A 27,165-nucleotide genomic window follows, 5' to 3' on the forward strand; every position below is an offset into this window, starting at 1 on the left:
CGTTCCTAATGAGACCCCAGGCAGGACAGGGCTTCCGCAGCCCCGAATCCACGCGGTGACTCTGAGCAGGCTGCACTTAGGGTTCGGAGGGCAGACCAGGGGCCCCGCGGTAGCCTCACAGCCACCCCAACTGCATCCTCCGAGAATCCCAGCTGTTCGGAGGGACCCTGAACCCAAACTGGGGGATCGGCCGCTCTACGTCCGCTGCGAGGGGTCTCTAATGCCAGACTTCGAGGCTTTGGGCATTCTCCATGGTGGCCTTTAATGGATTCTATTAGTTTAGAAGTCAAATACTCCTTTCTGGAAACTTGACCCTCCTGGCTTCAGGGCTTCAAGGGAGAGCTTGCTTCAGATGGAGCTCTGGACATTTTCCCACCGCCTAGCACACTTCTCCTTCCGAAACTGAGGAGTCTGGAGCCCATGCCGAACTGAGTCACACACACACACACCTCCTTTGCACTCTCTTGATGCTACTCAGAACCATCAAGGAAAGATAGCCTCAGGCCCGAGGTACCTGAGAAAGCGAAAAGACTTTTTCTATACCCACAAGAAGGTTCCCCCAACGATTCCCAGAACAGCACTGAGGTCCCTGGGCTAGAGCTCTTCCATGCAAGAAAAATATGACATCACATCCTCGTTTTGTGTGACAGTTTTTTTCCATATGAAAATTTATGCTGGCATCATGCCTGCTCCTATAAAAAAGATCATCACTGAAGAAGTTTGACAGATTTGTAGAAATATAAAAATCTTTCAACTGCCCCAGCAGGTGGCTTAGCATTAGATAGGGTTCTCAGACCAGTCCAGATCTGTGCAGAAGTCTTCCCATAGAAGTAGAAACATACAGAGACAAGATCAGCTGATGGGGGTAGATAAACAGGAAAGTGGATTATTAGGACAGAGGCAAATCTGGGCCCTCACAGCTGACATCTTCCTCACTGAATGTGGCAGGGTCTTCAGGTTTTCCACTTAGCATTTCTTTGTACTGACGTTTGAAAAAGCCAAGCTGTAAAAGGAAATAATTTTTTTAAAAAACTGGGTAAGAAAAAAAGGAAGAAAGTCACAAGTAGGATGAAGTTGAGAGAGAAGGGGAGAAGTCAGCTGATTTGTTTGCCAAACAGTTACGTGAACAGCAGTCACACATTGAGATCTGTTGGGTGCCATGTACAGTGTTTACATACATCATCTGTTACAGAAAAGCATGCATTCTGTAGTTAGGCAGGTTTACACACATACTCTGGCCTCATTTCCTTTTCACTTTGGCCAATCTGTGGCGTAAGCTTTACTGTCATTTCAAAAATGAGAAACACAGTCAAGAGGTCAGCAGCCTGCCTAACGTTGAATGGTGAGAAAGTGGTAGAAGCAAAATGTGTGCCTAGGCCTGCTTGACCCCCACGGTCGGAGCTCTCACTGCTCTGCCCAGTCTGGGGGGGGCTGGGGTGGATGTTGGTGGTGGTAGGAGCAGGGTCAAGCGCTCACCTTGTACAGTGAGGCTGTGATGAGAGCCAGCAGCAGCAGCCCTCCCACACAGCTGCCCGCCAGGAGGGGCACAGGGTCGTGGACTTCATACTTCTCCAGCACTGTCTTCAGCTGCAGTGGAGCCGGCCCCACCAGTGTCAGGCCTCTTGCAGTCCCAGACTCCTCCCCGTCCCCCAGCCCTTTAGCTCCTTTCCATCCTTTCCCCAGGCCCCACTCCAAGTAGTGACAGGAAGAACCACCCAGGTGATTGGGGACAGCTGTACTGCTCAGGAACCTTCGCCCCTCCTCCCTCTGGGCTTGCCGACGCCCCAGCCAACACACAGATGCAGCATCCGGAGCCCTCTGACCAGCATGGCTGCTGCCTACCACACAGTTGCTACCTGGGCTCTCAGAAATGCCTCCTGCCCTGGAAGCTGGGCATACATGGACCTGTTGAATGTGATTTCAGCCACACTGACGACCGACACCTTCTTCTGCAGTGTCTGCAAAAGAGGAGGGGGGATGAGGGGCGTTAGCAGGGGGGCAGGGGGGTTCGGGGTTCAGGAAACGTCCTGGCCTGAGGAAGGTGCAGACCCATCAAATACAACATGGAGCTGGGGCGGGCCCCTGCTGTTGGGCCACACACCTGGCTGACCCAGCCGAAGCTGAGGTTGCCCTTCAGGATGAAGTCAAGTTCTTCCTGGATGCCAAAGGACGGGACATCACAGTGGAACTTCAGGCAGTCAGCCACAGAGCAGTCCTGGGGACAGGAACAGAATGAAGTTGATTTGAGAAGAGTCTTCACTTAGGAAGGAACTGTAAGGGAAAATAAAGGTTGTCAGATTTGGGAAGGGCCGGGGGCGATAGACGAACAAGTACAGAATACTTTGTAGCCTAGCGGTGCATTTTCCTGTGCCCCCCAGTATGGGACAGTCCTACATCGCGGGTTCAGGGTCTTTCTCACCAGCACAGAACTCCTTGGAATCTGGGTTAGGAAGTCAGAACCCTGAGGCGATTGCCTTTCTGACTCACAGGAGAGACCCTAGTGAGAGAGAGAGATACTTAGCCACATAAACATCCACATTGCCCTGAAGAAGAGTGTGATACTGTGAGGTCCGATCCCCAAGAGAGAGGAAAGGTGGGCAGGCACCTGTGAAGGGGCCGTCAGAGTCACGGCCCACACAGCCAGGCCGTCCAGTAGGACGGGAACCCAGAGTCGGACACTGATGGCTAGATCCCGCTGACTCAGGTTATTCACCTGCAGAAAATTGAGACCAAACATTACTGTAATCCCAGTCCCACTTCTTTCCTACCCATAGCTTTCAGGTCTTCTCCATCTTTCCCCACCAGTTTCCAACTCAATCTACACCATAGGGGGCAGACATGAACGCTCCCTGGCTTCTCACACGGTATCGGTGTTCAGCCTCTCTCTCACTCTTCTCATCAGAAGTTGAAAAACTGAAGTACTTAGTGGATTCTTCCTGCCTGGAAAGAGAGGGCCTGTTGGTGCAGAACAACCTGGAGACTATCCCCAGCTGTGCCCTAGGCGGCTGCTAGAGCTTCATTGGGACCAGCAGATGACCTAGGAAGTAACTTTGGTTCCCACACACCTCTGCAGTCTCTGCATTAGCCTCGGTTCCTCTCCCCACAGTGTGCTTTGCCCCAGTCACCAGGACCACCAGCTCTCCCTTAATACCCCTGGCTCATTCATGCACCCATGACTTTGCTCAAGCTGTCCCTTCTGCTTGCCTTGTTCTTACCCACTCTCCTTCTGGAAGTTGTTATTCAATGGTCCAGCTGAAACATCACCACCTCTCATAAAGCTTACACATTCTGGGAGAAAAGTATTCACACTGCTTTCTCTAGTAGACATGTGGCTGGACTGAGGCAATGCTTTCAGAGCTTGCTGCCAGAACAAATGAGCTCAGGAGAACCCCAGGGAGTGACACCCATTTCCTCAGGAGTGAGAACTCCTCTGTAAGGCAATGAGGAAAACAGGCGTGGTCGTCTTGGGGCAGGTAAGTGAATGTGAGGGAAGATGGAGCATGAACCCAAGCCCACGGAGGACACATAAGCATTTCAGGCTGCAGGAGGTTTCCTTCCTTCCATCCTTCCATCCACCCATCCACCCATCCACCAGGCCTTGCAGATTCAACCGTTTAGGCACAATCCCTGCTTCTCAAAGCTTCATGTCTAAGGTCTCGGTAGAAGCAGTCATAGGAGGAGGACCTGCACTTTTCTCCAGTTCCCAGCAGAGAAGCCAGACCAGCCACCAGGGTTCAGGGGCCACAACAGAGACCCCTGTCTCCCAAAGGGTCTTCGTAGGGCACACTGACTGACTTACTTGGAAAATGAAAAGAGCAAGTTATTTAAGTTCTCGATTTTTTTTGTTGGTAAAAATGAAGATAACAATATAGTTATAGAGGTAATTACGTGAATGTAAATACATGTAAAACACTTAATGCAAAAGCCCACAATAACAAAAAACGCATGACATGTAAGTATATACAACTGTAAGTTCTTATTAAGTATTTTCCTGTGGCTAGAAGGAGAAACACACACATGTTGTCCATGGGCTATATCATTGTCCGAAGTGGACGATGGTTCCCCTATAAATTTAGCATCGACTGTCCCAGCATAAGTGCAAGTGTCTGAGCACCTCCCCAAGCCCCTGCACTCCAGTCCAGTGTGTGGAACCCTCGGTGTCCTTCCGGCCTGGCTGTACCTGCTACTCTACCACTTTTGGAGTCCATCGCTGCAGTTCACACTTGCCTCTCCTGTGGTCTGCCTCGCCCTCAGGCTTTCAGAGACCTTCCCAGCAGCTTCTCACACTTCTGCTCTCTTCTGAGTGTTCCAGAAACCTGACCTTTACTTTTGAGTTTTTTAGAAACCTGACCTTCCCTTTCTGGTGTGTGGTGACTGACCATATCCTGTTGACACAAGAGAGCTCAGAAAAGTGCTCAATTCAGAGTGCTCAGAAAAGCCTTGATCTCAGCCTAGTAGCTTCACTTCAGCAGATGCATGTTTAGCATGAAGGGAAGAATTGGCATAATGTTAAAGGAAGCCTGAATTTTGGAGGAAGAGCATTAGATGTGTAGACCTGTTCAGAGAAGAAGAAAGAATTATATGGGCCATTGGATTATGATATACATATATGGCAGGTCACCCATACAAGCATTCCCATGGGAGGAATCAAAGAGGATAGGTCAGTTGCTCTACAGCTTGAATATGGTTTTAGTTTGTCCCCGAGGGTTCATGTCTCGAGAGCTTGTCCCTCAGTATGGCAATGTTGGGAGATGGTGGGACCTTGCAGAGGTAGGACCTAGTGAGTAGCTGCAAGACTAGCCCTGCTCCCTCGCTCTGCTTTCATGTCTCACCGTGGAATCTCACCCTCTGGTATACACTCCTGTCACTGTGGTGCCACCGGCCATAAGATGATGTAGCCAAGGGGCCTTCACCAGACCTGGCACTGTGATGTTTGAACTTTCAGCCTCCAAAGCTGTGAGCTAAATAAACCTCTTTTCTTTACAAGTACCTTACCTCAGGCAGTCAATTATAGTAAAACAGACTAATATAGATGCCCATCATCAAAAGAGTCAGCTGAGTTACAGTAGGAGGTACAAGACCTGGAGGAAAATCAGAGGACCAAGGGAGGGTAGGGATTAGGCACCTGCTGATCACTGTGTACACTGTGTATTTCACTGGCAGCTCCAGCTGGAAGGTCGTCTTGCTGGTTGCAGGCTTACTGTTCTCACTGCAGTAAGAAAGAGGAACACAGTTTAGGAGGAATTTAGGAGAGGAGCCTTCAGCTGGGGCCTTACACAGGGAGATGAGTGACATACCTGCTTGCATTGGCTCTCACAAGCAACCTGCTTCCCAGGGTAGCCTTGTCGGAGACATCAAATGTGATTGTGAAGGTGCTCTAAAGGAAGAAGGAAATGGGGCGGAAAAGGAATAGATCAAACAGGGAAGGTCATGGGGGCGTGGGGAGAGGGATGGAGCAGGACAAAGGAGAACAGAGGTGAGAACCACTGACCTTAGTGCCCTCCCAGAAGATGGGTTGGTTGATACTACAGCTGCTGCTCCAAAAGCCCTCATTCTCAGTGGGCCCTGCCTCACACGCCAAGCGCAGTGGGCGCTGATGTGGATGTTTCTGGGGAGGGAGAATGAATTTTAAAAAGTTACCCACATGCATAGATAGGCTTGAGATATAACAGTGTTGGTGCTGCCGAACAATAAAGGAAAGGACAGACTTTTCCATAAATGATGCTGGGAAATTTGGGCCATAGAGCACAAAGAGGGTGGAGGTTGGACCCCTACTTCACCCCATACGTTAAAATAAGTTCCAGCTGGATCAAAGACATAAATGTAGCTGGGCGTGATGGCGCACGCCTGCAGTCCCAGCACTTGGGAGCTGAGGCAGGAGGATCACTGTGAGTTCAAGGCCAGCCTGGGCTCCACAGTGAGCTCAAGGTCAGCCTGCACTACAAAGGGAGACCCTGTCTCAAAAACAAAAAGACTTAGATGCGGGAAAACAAAAATTATAAAGCTTTTAGAAGATAATATAGACAACTGTTTTTACAACCTTAGGGTAGGGAAGTAGTTCTTAAACAAGACACACAAAAACACTAAGTAGAAAAGATTATAAAATCAACCACACAGGCACACACACAAAAAGACATTCTGCTTATTGAAAAGCATTATAAGGAAGCTGAAAAGATAAGTAAGGTGAGCGATATTTGAAAACATATAGCTGGAGCTTGGGTAACCAGAATATGTGAAGAACTCTTACAGATCAATAAGAAAAAAATATAGCCAACTCAGTTGAACAGTGGGAAAAAAATGTGGACAGGCACAAAAGAAAAAGATCCAGATGACCAAGGAGTATATTTAAAGTTGCTTGACTTTAGTTATTAGAGTAATACAAATTAAAACTGTAAGGAAATACTATTACCCACAAGATTGACAAAATTTTTAAATCTGACAGTCATAGTTCCTATTATATATGAGAAAAGGGAAAAATGGAAACAAAGTCTCTATAAATAGGGAGGAGTGGAGGGGTTGAAGGGAGGGCAGGGGAATGGGGAAAAAATAAGAACCAAGATGCATCATGTACAGATACAAGATCCCAATGGTGAATGCAACTGCACTGTGTACCTAAAATGTACCAATAAACGTAATGGAAAAATAATAAAGAGTAAAATAAAACATAGATAATAGGAAGTAGAGAGAGAGATCTTTCTCAAATAGGAAGGGGATCAAATGATGGAGGAAGGCAGGAGGGTGGGAGGGAAACGGATGAGAAAAGGATTGGGATGTGTTATGCACATGCACCAACGCCCACAACAAATGTAACCATGATGCACTGCAAATGCACCAATCATTTTTTAAGATCGGACAATGCCAAGTGTCAAAGTAGATAGAAAGCCACAGGAACTCTGATACCTGGCTGACAGAAGTGCAAATGGTGAAAATACTTTTTGATTTTACTTGTTAAAATTGAAGATATGCATACCCAGTGACTCAGCAATTCCATGTGTGATATATACCTTCCAAAATATACTTAGGTGACCTGAATACATGCTCCAGAATAATCACGGCCAAAATCAGGAAATAACTCAAATGTCCATCAATTTTAGAGTAGATAAACAAATCGTGTTACATTCACATATATAGAAAAGATTCTATAAAAGATATAGAAAGAGATTCTATATAACAATGAAAATGTTCTACAACCATACACAACAACATGGATATGTCCCACAGATACATTAAAGGAAAGAAGCAAGTTACACAAAAGAACATAGAATGTGCTTCCATTCATGTAAAGTTCAAATATCAGCAAATGGACAGCATGATTTAGGGATGCACTCATGGATGGTAAACCTGTGACGGAATACAAGGAAATGGTGATCACACAGTTGGGGAAGCGGTTACCTCTGGGGAAAGGCCAGGACTGTGATAGGGAAAAGGACTTGGTGAGAGGGCTTTGGGGATGCTAGCAGCTAGTACTTGACTCAGACATAACTGTATGAATGTTTACTGAATATAATAGTTTCATTAAACTATACACACATATAATGTCCTCTGCATGTGTATTAGACCATGGGAGAAAGCATGAAAAAGAGCCTACTATAACCTGGAGTTGTAGAACGGAGAGGCCTGCTTCAGTTTAGACATGATTTGAGTGTCCCACAAGGCTTTATGCATTGAAATTTAATCCCTATTGGGAAATTTAGTTCCCATTGTGACAGGGTAGAAACTTAATCTGACTAAGGTGTTTAGGAGTGGGGCCTTTGGAAAGCATTTAGGATTAGCCTCGCGACTGAATTCTGGTGCCTTTATAGAAGTGGGAGAGAGGCTAACCAACAGACATCCCCGCAAGAACGTCACCACCAGGCATGGCCCCTTGCACCTCCAGAACAGTGAGCCAGAATAAACCTTTTTTTTTTTTTTTTAACTCAACAAATCTGTTGCAGTTTGTTACTGGCAACAGAAAATTGACTGATACAAGACTGCAGGCAACTAGAGCCCGAGAAACTATTTACCTGTATTCCTGATACCCGTCGATAGGACAGCCCCGCTGGATAATAGAAACTGATCACAGTTCCATAGGAATCTTCACCCTCATTCCACACAGTCACTGTCACATTGAGCTCCAGGGTATTCCCCACCACGAGGGTATGCAGGCTGAAGGGAGAAGGACGAAGCTGGGACTCTGACTCCACTGGGATTGGTTGGCAGTGGAACAGGAGCAGGAGAAGGCTTACGGAAATTCACAAGTCATTAACTGACAGATAACATTCCAATCCAGATCATTTTTGTTAAAAAGACAACTAAAAGGAAGGAGAGGGACTTCTCCTCTTACGAGCAGGGGAGACAGAAGCTTGAGTTCCAGATAGGACGGGAACAGAGCTCACCCTGAGAAGTTAAAGCTGACACCCAGGTCCCCTTCACAGAGGTGATCCTGCCCACAGTTCTTCTCAAACGGGAGCTGCAGGAAAGCACTGTGTTCTCCTCTCATCCCAGTTGGAACCTTGCTTTAGGCCTTTATCAACATAGACTACAATGGAGCCTCAGCACGCGAGAGACATAGTGAGGAGTTGAGGCAGATTTTAATATTGGAACATAAAGGAAGATAAGACCAGATCCTCTGCTTCGGGAAGAAAAACTTTAGATGAGTCGGATCCAATTAATACTAGAATGATTATTCAACAAACACTATCAAGTGGCAGTAATGCGACAGGTTTTGGATTAGGTGGCAGTTTGGGGAAGTAGGAGCTATAGGTGAATTAGATGTGGTTCTTAGCTCGAGGAACCTACACCCTCCACACACCACAGATTGTTGTGATATTTGGGGTGCTATGATCATGATGAAAGTAGGAGCCAGAGAAGTGGGAGCTCTTATGTGTGGTTTTCAAGTAGAGGGAGACAAGGTTGGCACTTGGGGACTAGAAAAGACCCTTTAGATGGAGAGACAGGAGAAATGTTTTTCAGATGAGAAACACAGACAAAGGCTTAGAAGTCAGAATGGGAAAGTTGGGAATGATCTGCGTCAGGGTAACCTGCTGGGATGTGTGCACGAATCCAAGGTAGACAGGACCTCCAGGTTAGGGTGCAGACACTGATAGGTAGGCAATTCTTAAGCACACAGAGAAACAATGAAAGGCTTTGGAGTCCCTGGGACTTCACTGGAAGACTCACAGAAGCAGTGAAGAGGTCTTGTGAGCCCACAGCCAGCACAGGGTGAAGGCTCTGGGTTGAGACAGCGTCTCTCACCAAGGAGAAGTTGAGGCGCAGGATGATGGGGCTCGCCACATCCTCTGTGCAGTCCTGAGGGAGAGTAGACATCAAGAACCCACCGTGGCTCTCCTCACTTCTCACCACGGGAGCTCCTCCGCTGCATCCAGGTAGCAGCCACCCCAGCTGTGCAGCCAGGCCTCCCGCCTCAACCTTCTCCCGCCATCCCCAGGGACTGCACCCCTCCACCGCACACAGCACACAGATGGGATTCTTCAGGCTAGCCTGGGGCTTCTCCTCCCTTCCCCTTTCCAAAACCCAAAGTCCTCACTGGCAGAAGCAGCTTCATGGTTTCACAGTGATCCCCAAGCCACAGGGTTTTCCTTCTAGTCAGAGTCCAGTTCTTGGTCTCATCAAAAATGGCACGAGCAATCCAACGGCCAGGGTCCAATGTCAGATCATAACTAACAGAACTCTGGAAATCACCTGAAGTCCAGAAAAAGGAAAGGCAAAAAGAACCTATAGTGTTCTGTGTTCATGCAGTAAATATTTGCTGAGCATGTTCTGTGGGCCATGAGCTGTAGCAAGTGCTGGGATCACAGTGGAGAAGAAGAGAGATCCATGTGGCCCCTGCCCTTGGGAAGCTCACAGTCTAGGAAGGGAGCCGAGCACTCAGCCGAACTGGCATAGTGTGAGCAGTACAAGGGTGAAATCTTCTATTGGTACTAAAGAGTGCAAAGTAACTCAGACTTGGCCACGGATGCTGTCCTAATGGCTATGTCTACGCTCTGACCTGGAGGATGAAGAGGAGTTGGGTAAAGCAAGGGAGAACATCCCAGACTGTGGGAACAGTGGCTAAGCCCCCAAAGGTGAGCAAGACTGGCGTATTTACAAAGAATGGACAGAGGAAGGAGGAATGGACTGGGTTGATAATGAGGGCCAAATCAGAGAAAGCACTGCAGGGAAGCATTGGTGTCTCTACACACGTGAAGGAGCGCAGTTTAGCGGTGCTTAGGGGTGGGCATGAGGAGCCCAGACTTGCATTTTAGGGTCAATCAGGTCTAGCTGCTCTGTGGAGAATGAGTGGGAAGGTCTAAGAACAGTGTGGGAACTTCTCAAAGTGAAGTGGCAGCTGGGAGGAGGCAGTGGGTGGGCCAAGAGAGAGAAGTGGGCAGGCACAAGATCCACCCTGGAGGCAGCTTGCAAGGCTGGGTATGGAAGGGGAGAGGGGAAGGCCCAGGCTTCCAGAGGGCACTGAGTGGGTGTGGAGGTGAGACTGGGATTCCATCCTGAAGGCAGCATAAGAGACTGGGTCGATCGTAGAGAAGAAACTCACCCAGCTGGTCAGGAGAGCCTTTAAAAACCGTGAGACAGACTGTGGCCACCACCAGTTCCAGGCTGGTGGGTGCCTCTTCCCAGCATCGGTACACTGCTTTGGGCACCTCCTCAGGGGTGAAGCTCATGGACACCCCCACTCTCAGCACAGGCAGACTCCTGAGGGGCAGGAGCAGGCCAGAGGGTGGGACCCCCTGGGCAAAGGAGGCAGGGCAGCACAGGGCAGCAGACACAGCAGGACATGGGGCTTCTCACCTGAGCAGCAGCACCTGGGCCTGGGCTCCCACGGCCAGGTCCGCCAGTCCGTCCTGGGTGAGGTCCTGGCCCCCGCTCAGGGACTGCCCAAAGTGCCGGAGCCCGGGCGACAGCTGGGAGCCGGTGATCCGCTGCCAGAGGAGAACAGGAAGAGCGAGTCAAGAGGAGCTGACTGCAAGCAGGGAAGCAGATCTGAACAGAGAAATTTTAGAGCAGAGAAGGAAAGGTAAGAGTTGGAAGCAACTAGCACAAGCATCTCAGGGACCCGAGACGGGGAGAAAGGAGCTCTTTAACTCTCCATCAGGAAGTAGAACATGATAGAAATGTAACAGACTCAGTTATTCACCATCTGGTATGTTCATTCGGCAGTCTCTCTTAAATTCAGAATCTCTGATGAGTGGCATGCTTGGTGCATTGACCGCTCATCCTTACAAGAAGCCTATGGAGTTGGCTATTGGCTTTGCTTTGGGAGTTGCTTTAATCATTCCCATGTCTCACAGGAAGAAATTAAAGCTCACAGAGGCTAAATCGGTAACTTGCCTAAGGCCGCACAGCTAATGAAAGCTGGGAAGTCCCAGGCTTTGGTCTGGTTCTGTTCTTCAAGCCTCATCTCTTACCCACCAAGCTGTCTGCAACAGATGGTGTCTTTCTTTTTTTTTTCATTTCGTCCCGGGGATCGAACTCAGGACCTCGCGCTTGCCAGGCAGGCACGGTGCCCTGAGCCACATCCCGTCCACCACAGATCGAAGGCTTTTGGAGCCAAAGAAAAGAGCTGGTTTGTGCTTAACTGAATCTGGAGAAATTCAAGATAAAAAACAACTGAAAGAAGGAAGGGGACGAAAATTCCTAAGGCCAGGGACAAGAAGCTGATTCAATGAACCCAAGACACAAGGAGAAGGAACTAAAGGAAGCTGAACCGAGGGCCTCACCTGGCTGTGGGTCCTGCCGATGTCCAGTCTCGAGACGCCGTGAAACACGTACACAGCACCCCGGTTCTCCTGCTCCCCGGGGGCCCCGATGGCCACGTCTGTCAGCTTGTCCCCATTCACGTCCCCCAGCACTGCCAGGGCTACCCCAAAGCGGCCCCAGGGATGGCCCTGCTCCCCACGGAGAGGAGCCCCGCACTGCCACCTGCTCCGCTGCAGAGTAAAAACAGCACCATGCCCAGTCCAGCCCCCTCCTCCCCTCGGCAGACGCCCCAGCCCAGTCCCATCAGCCACTCACCCCCGGGGGCAGGGGACACACGGACACCTGGCCCCCTTGGGTCGGCTCGTAGTAATGGGGGGCCCCGATGAGGACTAGGTCAGTGCTGCCATCTCTGTCCACATCCACAGAGCAGAGGGAGGCCCCAAAGGAGGAGCCAATCTGAGGGCAGAGCCAGAAGTCACCTGCCTGCCCCCGCCAGAGGTACCGCGGGGCGGGCCTGGCATCAGCTCTCCCTGCCCAGGCCCCAGCGCCCCTCGCCTCTCCTCCTCTGCCCTGGCCCCGGTGCCCACCACGCCTTCCGCTCTGCTTCCCTCCGCACCGACCTGGGTCCCCGCGACCTCGGCCTGCGGCCTCCACTGCCTGCGTCCCTGGGTGAAGATGATCACCTTCCCCGTGTGCTGGTGTCGAGGCGCCCCCAGGACCAGGCTCTGCACGCCCTTCCGAAGGGCCAGTTCAGTGGCATAACCTTGGGGTCGGGGCATGGGCCTCAGCACCGAGGCCCCCGCCCCAGCCGCGTGTCCCTCGCCAGTCCCCCACCACCGCCTCTCTCACCCAAGTAAGAGTCCCTCATGTCCACGTGCTCCTGAGACATGTTGATGAACGTGGGCTTCCCATTCGGGGGGTACAGGAAGGCACCTCCAGACCAGCTGTAGCTCCCCACAGCCCCCAGAACGGGTCCATCCTGAGCGGAAATGATTGCAAGTCGGCAGGCGGGAGTGAGCGGACAGCCTACCCCGAAGGAACACCTGCTCCCCAACTCAGCTCACCGCTTTGGTTCTTCTTCCCCCAAGGCCTCACCGGTAGCCTCAGCCCCCAGGTCCTGGTACCCATGGCCGCTGCCACTGTCCGCTCGGCCCGGCACCTCCCCACTGCCGTTCCACTGCTGCCTTGCTCCTCTCTGCTCTGCCTGCTCCCCTCCCAGCAGGCACTTCCCCAGACCCCCTTGGCGTGCTGACGCCGCCCCATGCAGCCCGCTCTGGAGCACGCCCAGCCTTTCCTGCCCACCTCTCTTCCCATCTCTCCCTGGAGGAATCAGCCTCCAAATCTCAGAGGTCTTCCTCAGCACCTTCAGGAAGCAATACTTATTTTCTCCTCTGCATACTTTGTTGCCTTTTAACACTTTAGATCATAATCTAAATTTAAAACACGTACAAAAGTAGAAAGAAATGTCTGGCTTTAGTGATCAATTCAAGACTAACTCTTTTTCATCTCTGCCACTCCCCACTCGGGTACTTCTGCACACGTGAAACAGCGCTGCTTTCAGCTAAGCTTGCTGCACCGGCATCTCTCTGGTCCTGTGATCTGGTCTCCCCACCTCCCCAGCCCTCTCCTTCCTTGCTGCCCCTTTTCCGCTCTGCCGTGCGCTATTCTTGCACAGTCTCCCGTGGGGTTGTGGTCAGAAAGCTGAGGCCAGAACACAGTTTGCTCAGATGCTGGTGCCTAGGAAGCCCCAGATGTCTCTTCGCTGGTCCTTCCATCTCTAGGACAGTAACTTTGTTTTGTTTTGTTGTGAGACAGGGTCTCCCTGCATACCTCAGGCTGACCTTGAACTTGTGCTGATCCTCCTGCCTCAGCCTCCCGAGGGCTAGGATTACAGGCCTGCGCCACCACACCTGGCCGGTAGCTTTGCTTTTGTCCCCAGGACCTTTGCACTTGCTTTCCCCTACCTAGAGCAACCTTTCCCCAGACTTTTCCAGGGCTGGCCCGTTCTCATCTTTTTTTTCTTTTCTTTCTTTCCTTTCCTTTTTTCTCTGACCATCTTTTTCTCTACTTTAACACTTAGCACAGCCAAAAGTGATCCCCACCCACTGGAATATTCGTTCCGCAAGGGCTAGCTCTTCAGCCAGCCTCCCCTCTGCTGTGCTCCCCAATACACTGCACTGCCTGATGCCTCCCAATCTCAGACAGTGAACTTGGGACAAAGGCTCTTCTTTTTACTCCTGGATCTCAGCTGCCAGCCCAGAACTGGCCCAGAATCAATACCTGAGACCTATTTATCCACCCACCATTGTGAAAACTGCACTGAAGCCTTCCTGGGACATCTCGTGCTGGAAGGAGCTACTTGTCTTTGATTGGGTTCCTGTGAGAGAACAGGTTGCTGAGGTTCTCCAAAGCCTCAAGGCTCTAAGGACTCAAAGAGGAGAGAGGCGAATGCAAGCAGGGGCTCAGGTTCTGAAGCAGCTTGGAGCGAGGTGAAATGGGCCTTCAAGGTCTTAGGAGGCCCCGGGTGGGGCCGTTCAACTTCAAGGCCGACCTTGCTTCCCAGCTACCTTCTACTGCAAAAATCTTCTCCCGCAGCTTCTTCTGGATGTTGCCAAGGGCTGCAAAGTTGTCCACCTTGAACACGTGGTCCTGTGGGGGCACGGAGCCGATCGTGTTCAGCTCCTGCCTGGCAGCAGGCTCCTGGAAAGCATCTCCCACCTACAACAGGAAGGCAGCTGGGGGAAGGAAGCCCGGCAGCCTTTTGCCTGGCTGACGAGCAGGCCAAGTCTGGAGGAGCACTGAAAACAAGACCCTACCCCGATGGCGTAGCGGGTAATCCCAGCTCTCTCTGCCTGGGGGATGACATCACTGTAGTTCAGGGGATCTCTGTACTTCTGCCCATCTGTGATAACAATGAGTATTTTCTTGGCACTTTTGCGGGCTCCATTACTGCTATGAAATAATTCTTTCCTGTTGAGGGGTAAAGGGAAATGATTACTGAGATGCGATTGATTGTGGAAAGACATCATTTACTGCCCTAGAAGCTCATCTGACAGCTCAGGAAGTCTTGATTCTAGGACATACCAGACTCTACCAGGCACTTTAATAAAAGCATTCAGCTCTTTTTGAAAGTCATATTGGCAATAATTAGTACGGCCAGTAATAAAGGTGCTCATTATTTTTTCCTACTATTCTGTCTACTACTGAATGTCATTCCTAGGAGGTTCAAAGCAGACGCTCTGGAGTTAAACAGACTTGGAATAAGTTACTTAACTTCTTTGAACCTTTGATTCTTTCTATGCAAGAGGAGGGTAATAATTGTGCCATAACTGATCTCTAATAATGGCCCCCGATGAACCTGAGCTGGTTGTCCTCTCCCAGAAAACCTAGCCTGGCCTGTGACTCACTTTTATGAGCAGCATGCAGGGGAAGTGACCTCATGCCAATTGTGAGCCTTCACAGTCTCAATCTCTTTTGCTTTTGCACTTCGGGACGTCCTGAGCCACCAAGAGAGGAGTCTGGCTACCTTGTTGGAGGTATCGTGGAGTGGCCAAAAGGACAAAGACCGTGCAGAGGGACAGGCCCAGGCATCCAGCCCAGCCTTTCCGGCCACCAGACATCTGAGCAAAGCTCTGTGTCCTGGCCTCAGATCTCTGACCACAGCTGACGAGAGACAGTGCAAGAATAGCAGAATCCCTCACCCTGGGATTGTGAAAAACAAAAGATTGTTCGAGCCAGTTAATTGGGTAATAAATTGTTAAGCAATAATAGATAACTGGGACAAATGGTCTCAGGTTATTTGGAAGATTAAGTGAGGCCAAGCACTTACAACAGTGAATGCCCTACAGGTGAGTGCTAATTAGATGGCAGCTGAAACAAGCACTTCACATGTAACTGTGTATGCTCACAAACCCCTGTAGGCTCAGAATACACACATACACATGTGTGCTAAACAATACATTCATGCCAAATGCTGGAAACATCCACAGGGAAGGGATTAGCAAATCATGACCTAGCACCTTTATTGAAAACTGTGGCAAAATATGGAACTAGTTATACTAAATTTTTTGAAAATAGTTTCTGATTTGATTGTGACCACATAGAATAAGTGAGTAAAGGCCAGGACAGAAACTGCTGTGCCAGGTGGTGGGATTCATTGATTCATTTCATATAGCTTCTTGTTGCTAAAATACTGTAAGGAGGTCAACTAGAGGGACTATGATAATACTTTTTAAAAAAATTTTCCTTAATGCTATCACAATTTTGTCTTTTTTGTAATGAAGCTTCTTTTTGTAAAACGAAAGAAAGGGGTGGGGGAGAAAAGCCTTATGGCCAGGTCTCCCTCTGGGATAGGCATGGCTCTGGGGAGCAGGGAGGCTTCTGGGAGATATAATGCATTCTGGGATGAGGGAAACTGGGTCAGAGTTTGTGAGAAGCACACTATTGCCCCTCCCTCCCTTGCTTCTCCATCTAGAACCCAGCGCTGGGGGACCTTTCAGGGTAAGGAGAGGGGGATGCTCCTGTGTGACTTTGAACTCCCACAACAGAGGCTTGCCTTTTGGTTGTCTGGTTCCAAGAGGCTAGTGTTTGAAGCGGAAGAGCCACCCCAAAGCAAAGAGGGTGCCTTTCCTCAGGGCATCTCTTATTCGGGATGATCCCACCACAGGGCTGTCCCAGCTCCCGGGGGAGTGCAGGAAGGCAAGGACCCCAGACACTCAGCCCAGGTCTACGCCCTCTTCTCTCTGGCCCTGTGGCTGAAGCCCCTTTCCACATGGCTGCCTGGCTCCAGTCCTGGGCAGGTACCGAGCAGGTACCCAGCTGAAGAGGGCATGCATCCGAGGAAGCATAGGCTGGAGGTTGGTGCGCGGGAGAGACACACAAAGAAGCCATTTGGTAACAACTCCCGAGGCCTCCCTGGGAGGTAGAGGGCCTGTGCCTCTCTGGCTTAAAACCGCAGTACTTTCTCGGGCACTTCCTGTATGCCCTGGAGAGAGCACCTCACATGCAGGATCTCATTTAATTCTTACAAGCAAGTTGTGAACTTATTCTCCGCTGAAAGTTTACTGAGAGATAGGGTAAAATCAGTAACTTCCAGGATTACTCAAGTAACCAACAGGGAGCAAGGATGGGAGCTGAGATGTGTCTGAATCAAAGCCCAGGCCTTTGGCTGGCCTGGTGGCTTCTAGAGTCCAGCCTCTCCAGAACCAAGCAAAGGGGAAACACAGCCACAGAGGGGTCTATTCCTGCTCGAGGGGAAGCCGGCAGTGAGGGGCCAGGAGCACTCCAGGGAAGACTCTACCTGCAGCCTCCAATCCCACCCCAGCCCCTTCTCCGGTGCTCCTTCAGCCCCTCAGAAGAGCTGCACTGACGCAGCATTAGGAAGTGGGTGGCAGCCACCTCCGAGGGCAGCAAGAAGGGGGGCTTACACCACTTTCAGGATGCCTGCCGCTGTGAACGTCAGGCCTTTCAGTTGTACGATGGACTCCACCAGGCTCTGAGGGCTTGGGTTGCTCTGGAATTGGGTGAAAGTGAAGTGGATCCTCAGGATGTTTGAATACTGCATCAGGGAGAACTGCAAAGACCACAGAGGAAACCCTGGTACTCAGGATGTGTTATGGTGGTTGTGTCTTTTAATGAACTTCTGATTTGGGAAATTATATATATATATATATATATACATATTTCCACATTCAGTGATTGAACTTAGGGCCTTGAACATGCCAAGCAAGTACTCTACCACTGAGCTATATCCCCAACCCCTAAAATTATTTTAAAATCTTTTCAGTGTTTTAAACAGAAATGTGGCAGGTGGAGGGGAGAACCTCCTAGGCCAGGGCTCAAACGGGCCCTGCTCTGGGACCTTGACCCTGGACCCCAGCCTCATCATGGCACCGCTCCACTGAGCTCCCTCTCCAGGCCTCAGTGCCCGGTGCTCACCAGGGTGTTGGTGCCCTTGAACTGGTCCATCACAGCTTTGACAAAACCCTTCATCCGATGAAAGTCACTTTGGTCAATGCTGCCAGAGCCATCAACCAGAAAGGCAATGTCCATCTCTTGATTTGGACACTCTGTGGGGAGGGAGGAATCAGAGATCCAAGTGTGAGCCCCCGGAGAGGGCTGAACCCCTTCCTGCTCCACAGTCGCGCAGCTCCTCTTGGCCTTCCCACCCCCACGAGACTCAGATACGCTGCTGGCTCCCCCTTTCCTCCTTTGGCTGAGTCCCTACTGCTGCCCCCCCTACCCCGCCCCGACATGGGCTGGCGAGAATGGAGGAAGAAGCTGAGGACAGGGCCAGGTGTGCTATGCAGTCATTCAGTCCACAAATAATTAGTAAACACATATGCTGGGGATGCTGCAGAGCACACAGAGAGACAGTTTAGCAAAGTGGTTCAGAGTGCCTGGCCTTGAAGTCCAGATCTGCCACTTACTCTAGTTGGTGAATTCAAGCAAGTTGCTTAATTTCTCTGGGCTTCAGTAAATTGAGGATAATAATCATCCAGTGCCTACCACACTGGGTTCTTGAAAGGACAAAACTCATTGATATGATAGAATGTGCCTCAGACAGGGCCCGGCCCTCCACAGGTGTTAGTTGTTATCACCATCATCACCACATGCCAGGAATTTTCCAGATCTGTAGATACATCTGCAGTGAATCCCACAATGTGCCGCCCAGGCCATCCCTTTCAAGACAAGCCGCACATTTCCACCTATACGGAGCTGGCTGCCAAAGGTTGTCAGCTCACTCCCTTCCTGGGATTCACGCTAGGCAGAAGGGAGCTGCCCTGCTAGGGTTCCACCTCCTACACCAAGGGCAACCTGGGGCCAAGCTAAAGCCTCTGCTAGAAGTGCATCCTGTCCATCTCGTCCTGGCCCAGGTCTGCTCCCTCATGCTGTAACTGGTATTGCTCCTGAGCACACTGCCAAATGAACCTCAGAATCTGTTTCTGGGGAAATCTGACCTTGAACCCATAAAAGATGCCACCTCTGCCTTCATGGGGTTCACACTGTCGCGGGAAAGAGGCAACACAGTGGTAGAAAAGTGCACCGTGGTAGATGGCCCCATGCTCGGCCAGGTCCTCTGGCCGGTGTGCAGGACACACAGCCCGTGTTGCTCTGGTGCTGGGAGAGCCGCCACCGCGCCCAGGTGTGACGGAACCAGAGCCTCGGACACCCGCCTCCCACCACCACAGAGGAGAGAGGCCCTTTCCTCTCCCGAGCCAGAGAATCACTTCCGTGCCTGCTTCCTCAGTGGCTGGCAAATCCAGCCACCTGTGTGGTAGGCTGAAAGCTCGCAGGCGCTGCCCAGGCAGTGGACATCTTGCACTTAGGGCCACTTTTTCAGCTGCACCACGGAATCCCACCCTCAGTCTCCATCTCCCACAGCACCTCTCACAAGCTCCTTCTGCTGTGTGCTCTGGGCTTCTGACAGGGGTGTCTGGATGGAACTGAGCACCTTTCTAAAAGAAGGACTGAGGCAATGGAAGAGGCTGCCTCAAGGTCTCGGCTCTGCCTCTGTCAGTGGGAACTCATCACCCTGAGTCATGGTGTTCTCATCTAGTAAGCAGCCATGATCCTGCACACCATCCAGAGTCCTGTGAGGATGCAGCAAGGTGACAGCCGCCAGCACGCAGCACTTCCTGGCACTCAGGTGGTGCTCAGTGGACCCCAGCCCTTCCCACCTCTATCCGCAGACACCTTGCCCGCCCCAGGTTTATGCTCCTGTGTTCATTTTCATCAGGCCTCCTGATTCCAGACATGTCTGTGAGCAGCCATTACCTCCTCGAGTTCAAAATGCCACCTCACCTTGCCTGGCGTCACAGACCTCAGACAGGACCACGGCCCCTCCCAAGAGCCTGAAAGTTGCCACCCCTGGCTTCATGGCCCTGCGGTCTAAAGCATTGCTCCCGGCCATATCCCAGTGGCTGCAGGCCCTCTTCTGCCAGCTTATCTGCACTTCCTGTTAGTCCAAACACACGGCCTTGGAAGGATAGTTAGAGAAACTGTTGCCCGTTATGTGCCAAGTGGGAATCTACCTACTTTATTCACATTAAATGCTTGAACCTTGATAACCACCATGATGCTACTAATGAGGAAACCGAAGCCCAGAAAATGGAGCCCTTGCTCGTGATACAAAACGCTCAGAGTTGAGTGCCACCATTACACAGACTGACTCTCAGACAGATGCCTTGGGCCCACTCTCCCTGAAGACGCTGACCCTGGGGAAACTGCATCACACCTTCCACAGCTCTACCGTTTACTCTCTCCCTTTTGGGGGGAAGAGCCAGTTCAGAAATCCTGGAACTGCCTCCCTGTGGGTTTACTGTCCTTACTGCACGTTTCCCATCTCAGACCTAGCTTCTGGACTCAGGGAGTGTCCGTGTACCTGCTGGCAACTGTAAGACCCTTACGCTCTCTGTGGCCTGCACAGGGCTCCCCTCTGTTCCCATCAGAACTTTCCCGCTCACCAGCCGAGGGCTTCTTCCCTCCAGCTGGGCCAGAGCACCCACCCGTTCCCTCCTTAGGCTTGCCAGGCTCCACTCAGCCACACTCAGCCTCCAGGAGAGGAGCACGGGCACAGGGGCCAGGGCAGCTCACACCCTGCCCGTTCTTCCATGCCAGCCTGCGCGCCCTGAGAAGCTCTGTCTCCAAGGGACCTACCTGGCAGGGCCACGGGGGCTGCTCGGATGATCTGCAGGTGGGAGCCCAGCAGGAGGCAGGAGCCCTGTGCGTACATGTTCTCTCCACACGCTCTGTGTGCAGTTGGGCCACAGGCCTGAGGGTGCAGATCTGTGACCCAGGGCCCAGGCCCCTCCCACCCTCTCCTCCCTGCTGCGCAGCCTCAGCCCTCCTGTGACCCAGGCAACTCACCAGTAGCCAGGAGTGGTTGGTGGAGGCCACCAGGGACAGGCCCAGGGACATGTTCACAGCTTCTGGGGGTACTGAGAGGGCAGACACATCAGGGCACACTCAGCAACACCCACAGGGGCAGAATTTGGGCTGGGAGCCTCTGAGAGGCACACTTGGGTCGAGGAGAGCTGAGGGTCCCACACGGGTCCAGCCACTCACTGCGCAAGGGCTGGCACTTGCCCGCTGCAGACGTGCAGGCGTACAGCTGCCCAGTGTGGTTGGCTGCCACGGGCGCCAGGGGTGCTCCCACCACAAGTCTGCAGGCATAAGTACAACATGCAGTCCGATGGGGGCACTCGGGGCGCAGGGAGCACCTCGTGCCGGGGAAGCGAGACCTGGCGAGGGAAGTTCTGGGATTTGCTGCTTGAGAAGCTGTTCATGAATCAGCGCCTGAGTTCAACCCACCTTTCTCCAAGGACCACACAGGGGTTTTCATTTATTTGCTTTTCAATGTGCAGACATGCCTATGTGTGCATTGGGGTACACATACACTTTGCATTTTTAAACATTTGCCCACCCAAAAATCTATTTAAATACAAAATGGCAGAAGAGTTCCCGGATAATAAGTCTCTTCCTTACTGTCATTCTTTGTGAATTTGCACAAATTATTACTGACCACTTTGTATTTATATATATACACATAGATAATAGATATATCATGATCCTTGTATACATGATGGTTAACAGATATTTGTTAACTTAAACATATAAGACATTTTCAAAATGGCATTTCCCAATCATGGGTAAGTGCATTGTGTTCTTGAGGTGCTTTTGGTTTGAGCCACCCAAGAAATAACCACCTCAAGTTAGATGGAGTAATTCTTGAAGCTATAAGCCTTTAAAACAAAGAGTTGATTTTTAAATAATTGAACAAACTTAAATGTAATATAAACAATTAAAGTTGGATGAACCATATAAAGCAGCTGTATCAAAATCCCTATCCGTATTTATCATCCTGAAAATACAAATCATTTATTCTAAAACTTCCTGAGTAAAAAATCTTTCTTCATTTTGGAAACATGTTTTTCACTGCCAACAACCTCCTCACCCAGAGCGTGTGGAGCAGCTGCTCCAGCCTTCAGTGAGTGGACGCAGAAGGCTCCTTGCAGGCCACTGTGCTCTGCAGGAAGTGGGTATCTCTGTCATCACAGGCCTGGGGCATCTGACTTCGCCACTGAGACCCTGAGCAGAGGGCTCCAGAGGTCGCCATTTGGGGCCTGCTGGCATACTAGACAGGTCTGAACTATTGATCTGAACGTTTTTCTTTACTCAACTCACTCCTTACTAGTGGACACAGTCTTTTTAGTATTTGGATTGTGATTCAACAAAAACCAGGAAAAATGCTAACTTTCTAGTAATCAGAATGTTACCAACTAGCTGTGCTGTTGAGCTGCCGCAGCTGCTCGGACGGCCTGAATTGAGACAAAGCGTTTCCCTTACGTGTCGCTCTGACCTGGGCAAGGGCCAGAAGCCACACAGTGCCAGGCTCTGTCAGTGAGACGGACGAGAGCAACCGTAGTGTTTTACATGCGTGCCTTTCCAATGGGTGGCAGCAACATTCATTATTTTTTATCTTTTTTGTAAAGACACTCACCAAAGATGACTTCTCCAGCTGCTTCAGAAAGCGGTGAGAACGAAGAGGTAAGTATGATTAAAGTGAGGGAAAGTATTTTGAGGGAGATCAATGGCGATGTGTCTTTTACTATAATAAATTAAAAATATAAACACACCATTTTTGATCACCCTTTGTATATTTTATCTTAATGCAAGAACTAGTAAATAGTAATCAATAAACAATTTCCCACTCCTTTTTTAAAAGTGGGGCCCAATAACAAATTGACAGTGAAGGATAGAAACAGGGGTTACCTTTGGATTTGTTTGGGGTCAAGTGGCCAGGAGATGAGGGGGTACCCAGGAGTTGTCCCACACCCTTGTCTAAGTGAGCAGAACCTGGGGTACACACATGTCATCGAGTTGAGCCCTTCAGACACGTGCACTTCAATCCGTGTGTCACATTTCAAAACAATGAGAATCCAAAATCCTGGCACCTGCATTTGCTTCCATCTCCCCACCCGCCAGCTAGCCCAGGAAGGGAGAGGTGAGCGCCTTTCCCCTGCAGCGGCCTCTCCAGCTCCTTGTTAGCCAGGTGTACGTGTGTGTGTTCTCCTGGGTCACCTCCTCGACAGAGCCTCCTGGAATTCCCTTCTTGCTTTGATCCCTCTCTTCCTGGGCCTCCCATGCTTTGGTTATACCTGCATCAAATTATGACTTGAACTCCTTGGGTCCCTATATCTGGGGCAAGAAATATGTGAGTCTCTCTCCTTCCCTCCTGGTGTTTTTTGCTAGCTAAAGCCACGCTCCAGAATACTCACAGGGTGAGTGCCCTGACCCTGGCCTTGCCCAGTTCGTGCCAGGGGATGAGGACAGCAGCAGTCCCTGGGCAGGGGCGGGCAGCTGGCAGCTGAGATTCCTTCTCAAGGAGGTGATGGGAGGTGGGCTGCTTGTGAACCAAGGCCCCAAGCCCCTGACACATCTCTATACTCCCATCAGTCTGTACTTGCAAAGCACAAATACAAAGATAAAATCATTAAGAATTTCAAGAGCCCAAGTGCAAAACATTAAACTTCAAGTGTAATGACTGGGGGGTCCAAGTACACTGGTCACTTAAGAAGCCTCACCTGCAGGGCAGATTCAAGGCCTCCCTCTCAAGGCTGGGTGTGGACTGCAGTTTCATGGCCCTTCCTGGACCAGGAATAGCACATGGTGGTATCGAGGCCTCAGGAGAGACATGGAAGAGGTCCCACCCTGGCTACCCTTCTTCCAGGACACTTCCCCGAGTACCAGCAACTCCCTGCCTGCGGGACCAGGGCAGGGAGGAGGGTGGTAAGAAGGGCCTACCGAGATCCGCCAAACTGGACCACAGTCTGCCCAAAGCCAGCCGCATCCTCTCGGAAGATTATGGGGTCCTCCACATCCAGGTTGAATCCATGATAAGGTGCCAGGACTGAGAAATATGGGCAAAGTGGAGGCAATCAGAGAAGCTACTTCCTCTGCCCCGCTCTGTTGGTCCCCACCCCACTCCAGCCTCGGGCCCACCTGCCCAGGAGGACCAAGTCTCTTGCCACCACACTTCCTGATTGGCTGTCTGTGTGGTTCTCAACTCTCTTTCTTTCCCCCAAAATATCAAACACCAGTGCAAAGGGCAACAATCCAGACAAATGGCTCATCAGAGGGCATCTCAAAGGCTAATCAGGGCCTGAAATTGGGCCAGTTCACTCCGGTATGTCAGATCAGGAGTGACCTTAAAGGCAAAATGAACGTGAAATTTATTGTTTAAACTGAGATCTTCTGAGGATAAAAGGGGAATCATCAAAATTACAGTGGGATAGCAGCACAGTTTATAACAGCTGAAGCTTGGAAACAGCCCAGTGCCCATCAGCTGGAAACTGGATAAAGAAGATGTGGGTTTTTTTATAAAATGGAGTGCTACTCAGCCATAAAGAATGAGAAACTAGAGTCATTTATAGCTAAATGGATGCACATTGAGGCCATCCTCTTAAGAGAAATAAATAGGACACACATGTGTAAATACCGAATAGTTTCTCTGGTGTGAGAAACTGAGAGTGTAAATAAGGATGAAAATGAATAATTCATAATGTGAAACAAGAAGAAAAGGTCCAAAGGGGTAGGGGAAGTGGGAGGGATAGGGGAAAGGAAGGAAGGGAAAGGAAAAAATATGAGAAAAGGGAAAAATGGAAACAAAGTCTTTGTAAATAGGGAAGGGGGGAGGGGGGAAGGGTGCACAGGGAATGGGGGAAAAATAAGAACAAAGATACATCATGTACAGGCACAAGATCCCAGTGATGAATGTAACTGTATTGTATACCTAAAATGTACCAATAAAAGAATTTGAGGAAAAAATTTAAAAAATAAAAATACCCTGGGGACTGCCCCAGGGCACGCGGGCGCCCTACTTCCGGAAAGGCTGCCCCGTCCACCTTCTCATGATACAGAGACCACAAGGCCCAAACTGGGGAGCAGACTTAAAAGTCTGTGATGAGTTATGTGTGATTGTTTGTCTCCCACGTCCCCTATCTTGTGCCAGGCTCTGAAGAGAGGGACTTTGTCCTGTTATTCAGTGTGTGGAACAGTGCCTGGCCTCGGAGGCCATGTAATTATTATTTGTCGGCTGACTCTGAACAGAACCGCAGGTCAGGACCCAATCCTGCTCTCGTTGGTCACATTCCCCTTGCTGGTGGCTGATCTCCCACGCTTCGGGGGTGAGAAAACATTTTGAGGACTTTTCCCGACTCCTCCAGGTCCCCAGCAGCCATCTTCCTCCGATTCCTCTAGAATTTCCTGTAACCTCTGGACTGAGGGTCAATTCCAACCTCGAGAATAGGAAAGTTCTAAGGGGATTAAGCATCCGGCCAGGCGGTGACAGAGGCAGAACGCCAGGGTTCTGGAAGGAGACCAGGCACTTAGGGAGCTGGGGCCCTCCCCCAGGGTGTGTCTGAGGGTGTGAACGGGGCCGCTCTCAGGGCCTTGTGGACGAAGCAGGCGACCCCGTGACTGAAGTGGGCAGCAGTGAGCTCCGAGAACGCCGGGCCCTTAGAGCTCGAGCCCCCCAAGGGAGCGCCAAATGCCAGTCTGCTGGACCTTGCTGTTTCTAAAGAATATCTGGATGTTTGCACGAGATCTGTGGGCTTTTTTCCCATGTGACTTTTAAATTTGTTTCCTCTTTTTTTGTGCATGTTTGCTATACATAATGATTCCATTCACAGTGACAGGGGAAAAACAAGATGGGGCGGGATGCAGCCGGGAGGGAAGGCAGGGATCAGGGGCGCAAACAGAATTAAGAAGTGTCATACACCAGCTCCTCACGACGCATGTGCCCATTATAGTCTGTAAACGTGACAGATAAACTGAAAAAAGGACGCAAGCAGATGGGGAAAAATACATTGCAGAAGGGTTCCTTCTCCCTCACAATCTCTCCAGCATTTGAATTCTTGAGAATAATCATTCTGGAGTAGGCTGGAACCTCAGTGTTGTTTTAATTTGCATTTCTCTAATGTCAGGCCAGAGATGTTGGATACTTTTCATTGGCCATTTGTACTTCTTCTGAGAAGTGTCTATTCATTTCAGTTGCCCATGTTTTGACTGAGTGGAATCGGATTTTTTTGGAGACAGGGTCTCACTATGTCATCCAGGCTGTCCTAGAACTTGCAGTGACACTCCTGCCTCAGCTGAGTGCTGGGGTCACAGGCGTGGACCACCGTGCCTGGTGGAATATCTGACCCCAAGTGATACGTGAATGCGACCCAGCCATTGCTTTCAAACTGTGGACTATTCTCTCGGCAGTAATGGGAGTTGTCCCCCTGAAAACCCAGACTTGGAGGAAATCCGGCCCAGCAAGGTGGCATCGGACCTTTCCCATTCCCTGGCGGCTTCTACGATCTCACCTCCAGAATCGTGCTGAGCAGACTTCTGTCCCCACACAGGGCTGCCGTGAGTGGGAGGAGGGAGGCCCTGGACAATGTGGTGTCCAGAGAGGCGTCCATCCCCAGTGTGCAGTGCCCACAAGCCTGTCTCCCCTCGCCTGTGTCCAAGTCACACCCTCCAGACTCCACGCCAACCCTCCTTCCAAACAGACCTGGACACGGCTCTTCCTGGCCTTCAGCTCCTCCTGAGAGCTGTAGGTGCTGACTACCAGCCCCGGCCTGACCTACCAGAGACCACATGCACCTGCCAAGCTTCTCCCCAGCCCCGAATGCCCTACTCACCACCTAGGAGGAGCACGACTCTGAAGGTCATGGCAGAGCAGCAGCTGGGGGAAGTAGAGGTCTAGAGCATGGGGTGCCTGTTCCTCCTGAGGGCAGTTAAAATAATGACTCAGGCCTCAGAGGGGCAGGAGGAGGGGCACAGTGGAGAAGAGGGCCTGGGTTAATCACAGAACTAGGTGGGACAGAGGCCAAAGGGACGTGGGGTGGGGTGGTGAGCTGCAAGCTCTCCCCACTGCCACCACCTGCAGGGTTCTGGCTTCCTCTCCCAGAGGACCACCCTCCCTCAGCTCTTGAGAGCCAGCTGGGGGCCAGGGCGATCACAGCTGTCCAGGCCTCAGGATCACTGGGGCTGCACACAATGAAGGGGGAGAAAGCCAAGCAAACTGCTGTAGAGGCCCCCAGCACATTAAAGGGAGCCTAGAGAGGAGGGGATCACCCCGCGTGTCAGTGGTGTGGGCGGGTGGAGGAACCCAACCCTAGATTGGGTGTTGGTTTAAAAAGCAGACCACCCAAAGCCAAGCACAGTGGTACAACCTGTAATCCTAGCACTTTGGGAGGCTGAGGCAGAAGGATTGCAAGTTCAAGTCCCACATGAGAAACTTAGAGAAATCTTGTCTCAAAATAAAAAATAAAATAATCTGGGGGTGAAGCTCAGTGATAGACTATCCCTGGGTCTGATCCCCAGCGTTACAAAAAGTAGACCCTCCCCCAGAAGAATGGATAACCAAAATGGTGAGATCATGCAAGGGATCCAGCAGAAAGTAAGAACAGATGACAGAGG

The 27,165-nt window shown here is 50.7% G+C and overlaps 1 protein-coding gene across 3 annotated transcripts; it reads right to left on the reverse strand.

The window, feature by feature from the left end:
- On the reverse strand, nt 1-26,503 carry Itgad (integrin subunit alpha D). 3 transcript variants are annotated; one of them, XM_087208961.1, is made up of 30 exons: nt 26,385-26,503; nt 23,500-23,605; nt 20,761-20,858; nt 20,563-20,633; nt 20,353-20,467; nt 17,632-17,762; nt 17,121-17,266; nt 14,511-14,664; nt 14,262-14,412; nt 13,998-14,071; nt 12,544-12,673; nt 12,315-12,457; nt 12,010-12,150; nt 11,715-11,924; nt 10,786-10,916; nt 10,532-10,689; nt 9,527-9,681; nt 9,160-9,288; nt 8,376-8,449; nt 8,004-8,145; nt 5,492-5,608; nt 5,298-5,377; nt 5,126-5,209; nt 2,862-2,940; nt 2,606-2,713; nt 2,420-2,497; nt 2,102-2,215; nt 1,857-1,958; nt 1,477-1,587; nt 1-1,003 (listed from the first exon to the last, which is right to left on the reverse strand). In XM_087208961.1, the coding sequence occupies exons 1-30, from the start codon at nt 26,413-26,415 to the stop codon at nt 890-892; spliced, it is 3,477 nt and encodes a 1,158-aa protein (XP_087065087.1). In that variant the 5' UTR covers nt 26,416-26,503; the 3' UTR covers nt 1-889. The 3 variants fall into 3 exon arrangements, with proteins under 3 accessions (XP_087065087.1, XP_087065088.1, XP_087065089.1); XM_087208962.1 differs by lacking the exon at nt 20,761-20,858; XM_087208963.1 differs by lacking the exons at nt 20,761-20,858; nt 23,500-23,605; nt 26,385-26,503 and having other exon boundaries at nt 2-1,003; nt 20,353-20,444.
- Nucleotides 26,504-27,165: the final 662 nt, after the last annotated feature.

The sequence above is a fragment of the Heterocephalus glaber genome, unplaced genomic scaffold, assembly GCF_053883595.1.
Source record: "Heterocephalus glaber isolate CG9 unplaced genomic scaffold, H.glaber_assembly_v1.0 deba00000943, whole genome shotgun sequence".
NCBI classification, from domain to species: domain Eukaryota; kingdom Metazoa; phylum Chordata; class Mammalia; order Rodentia; family Bathyergidae; genus Heterocephalus; species Heterocephalus glaber.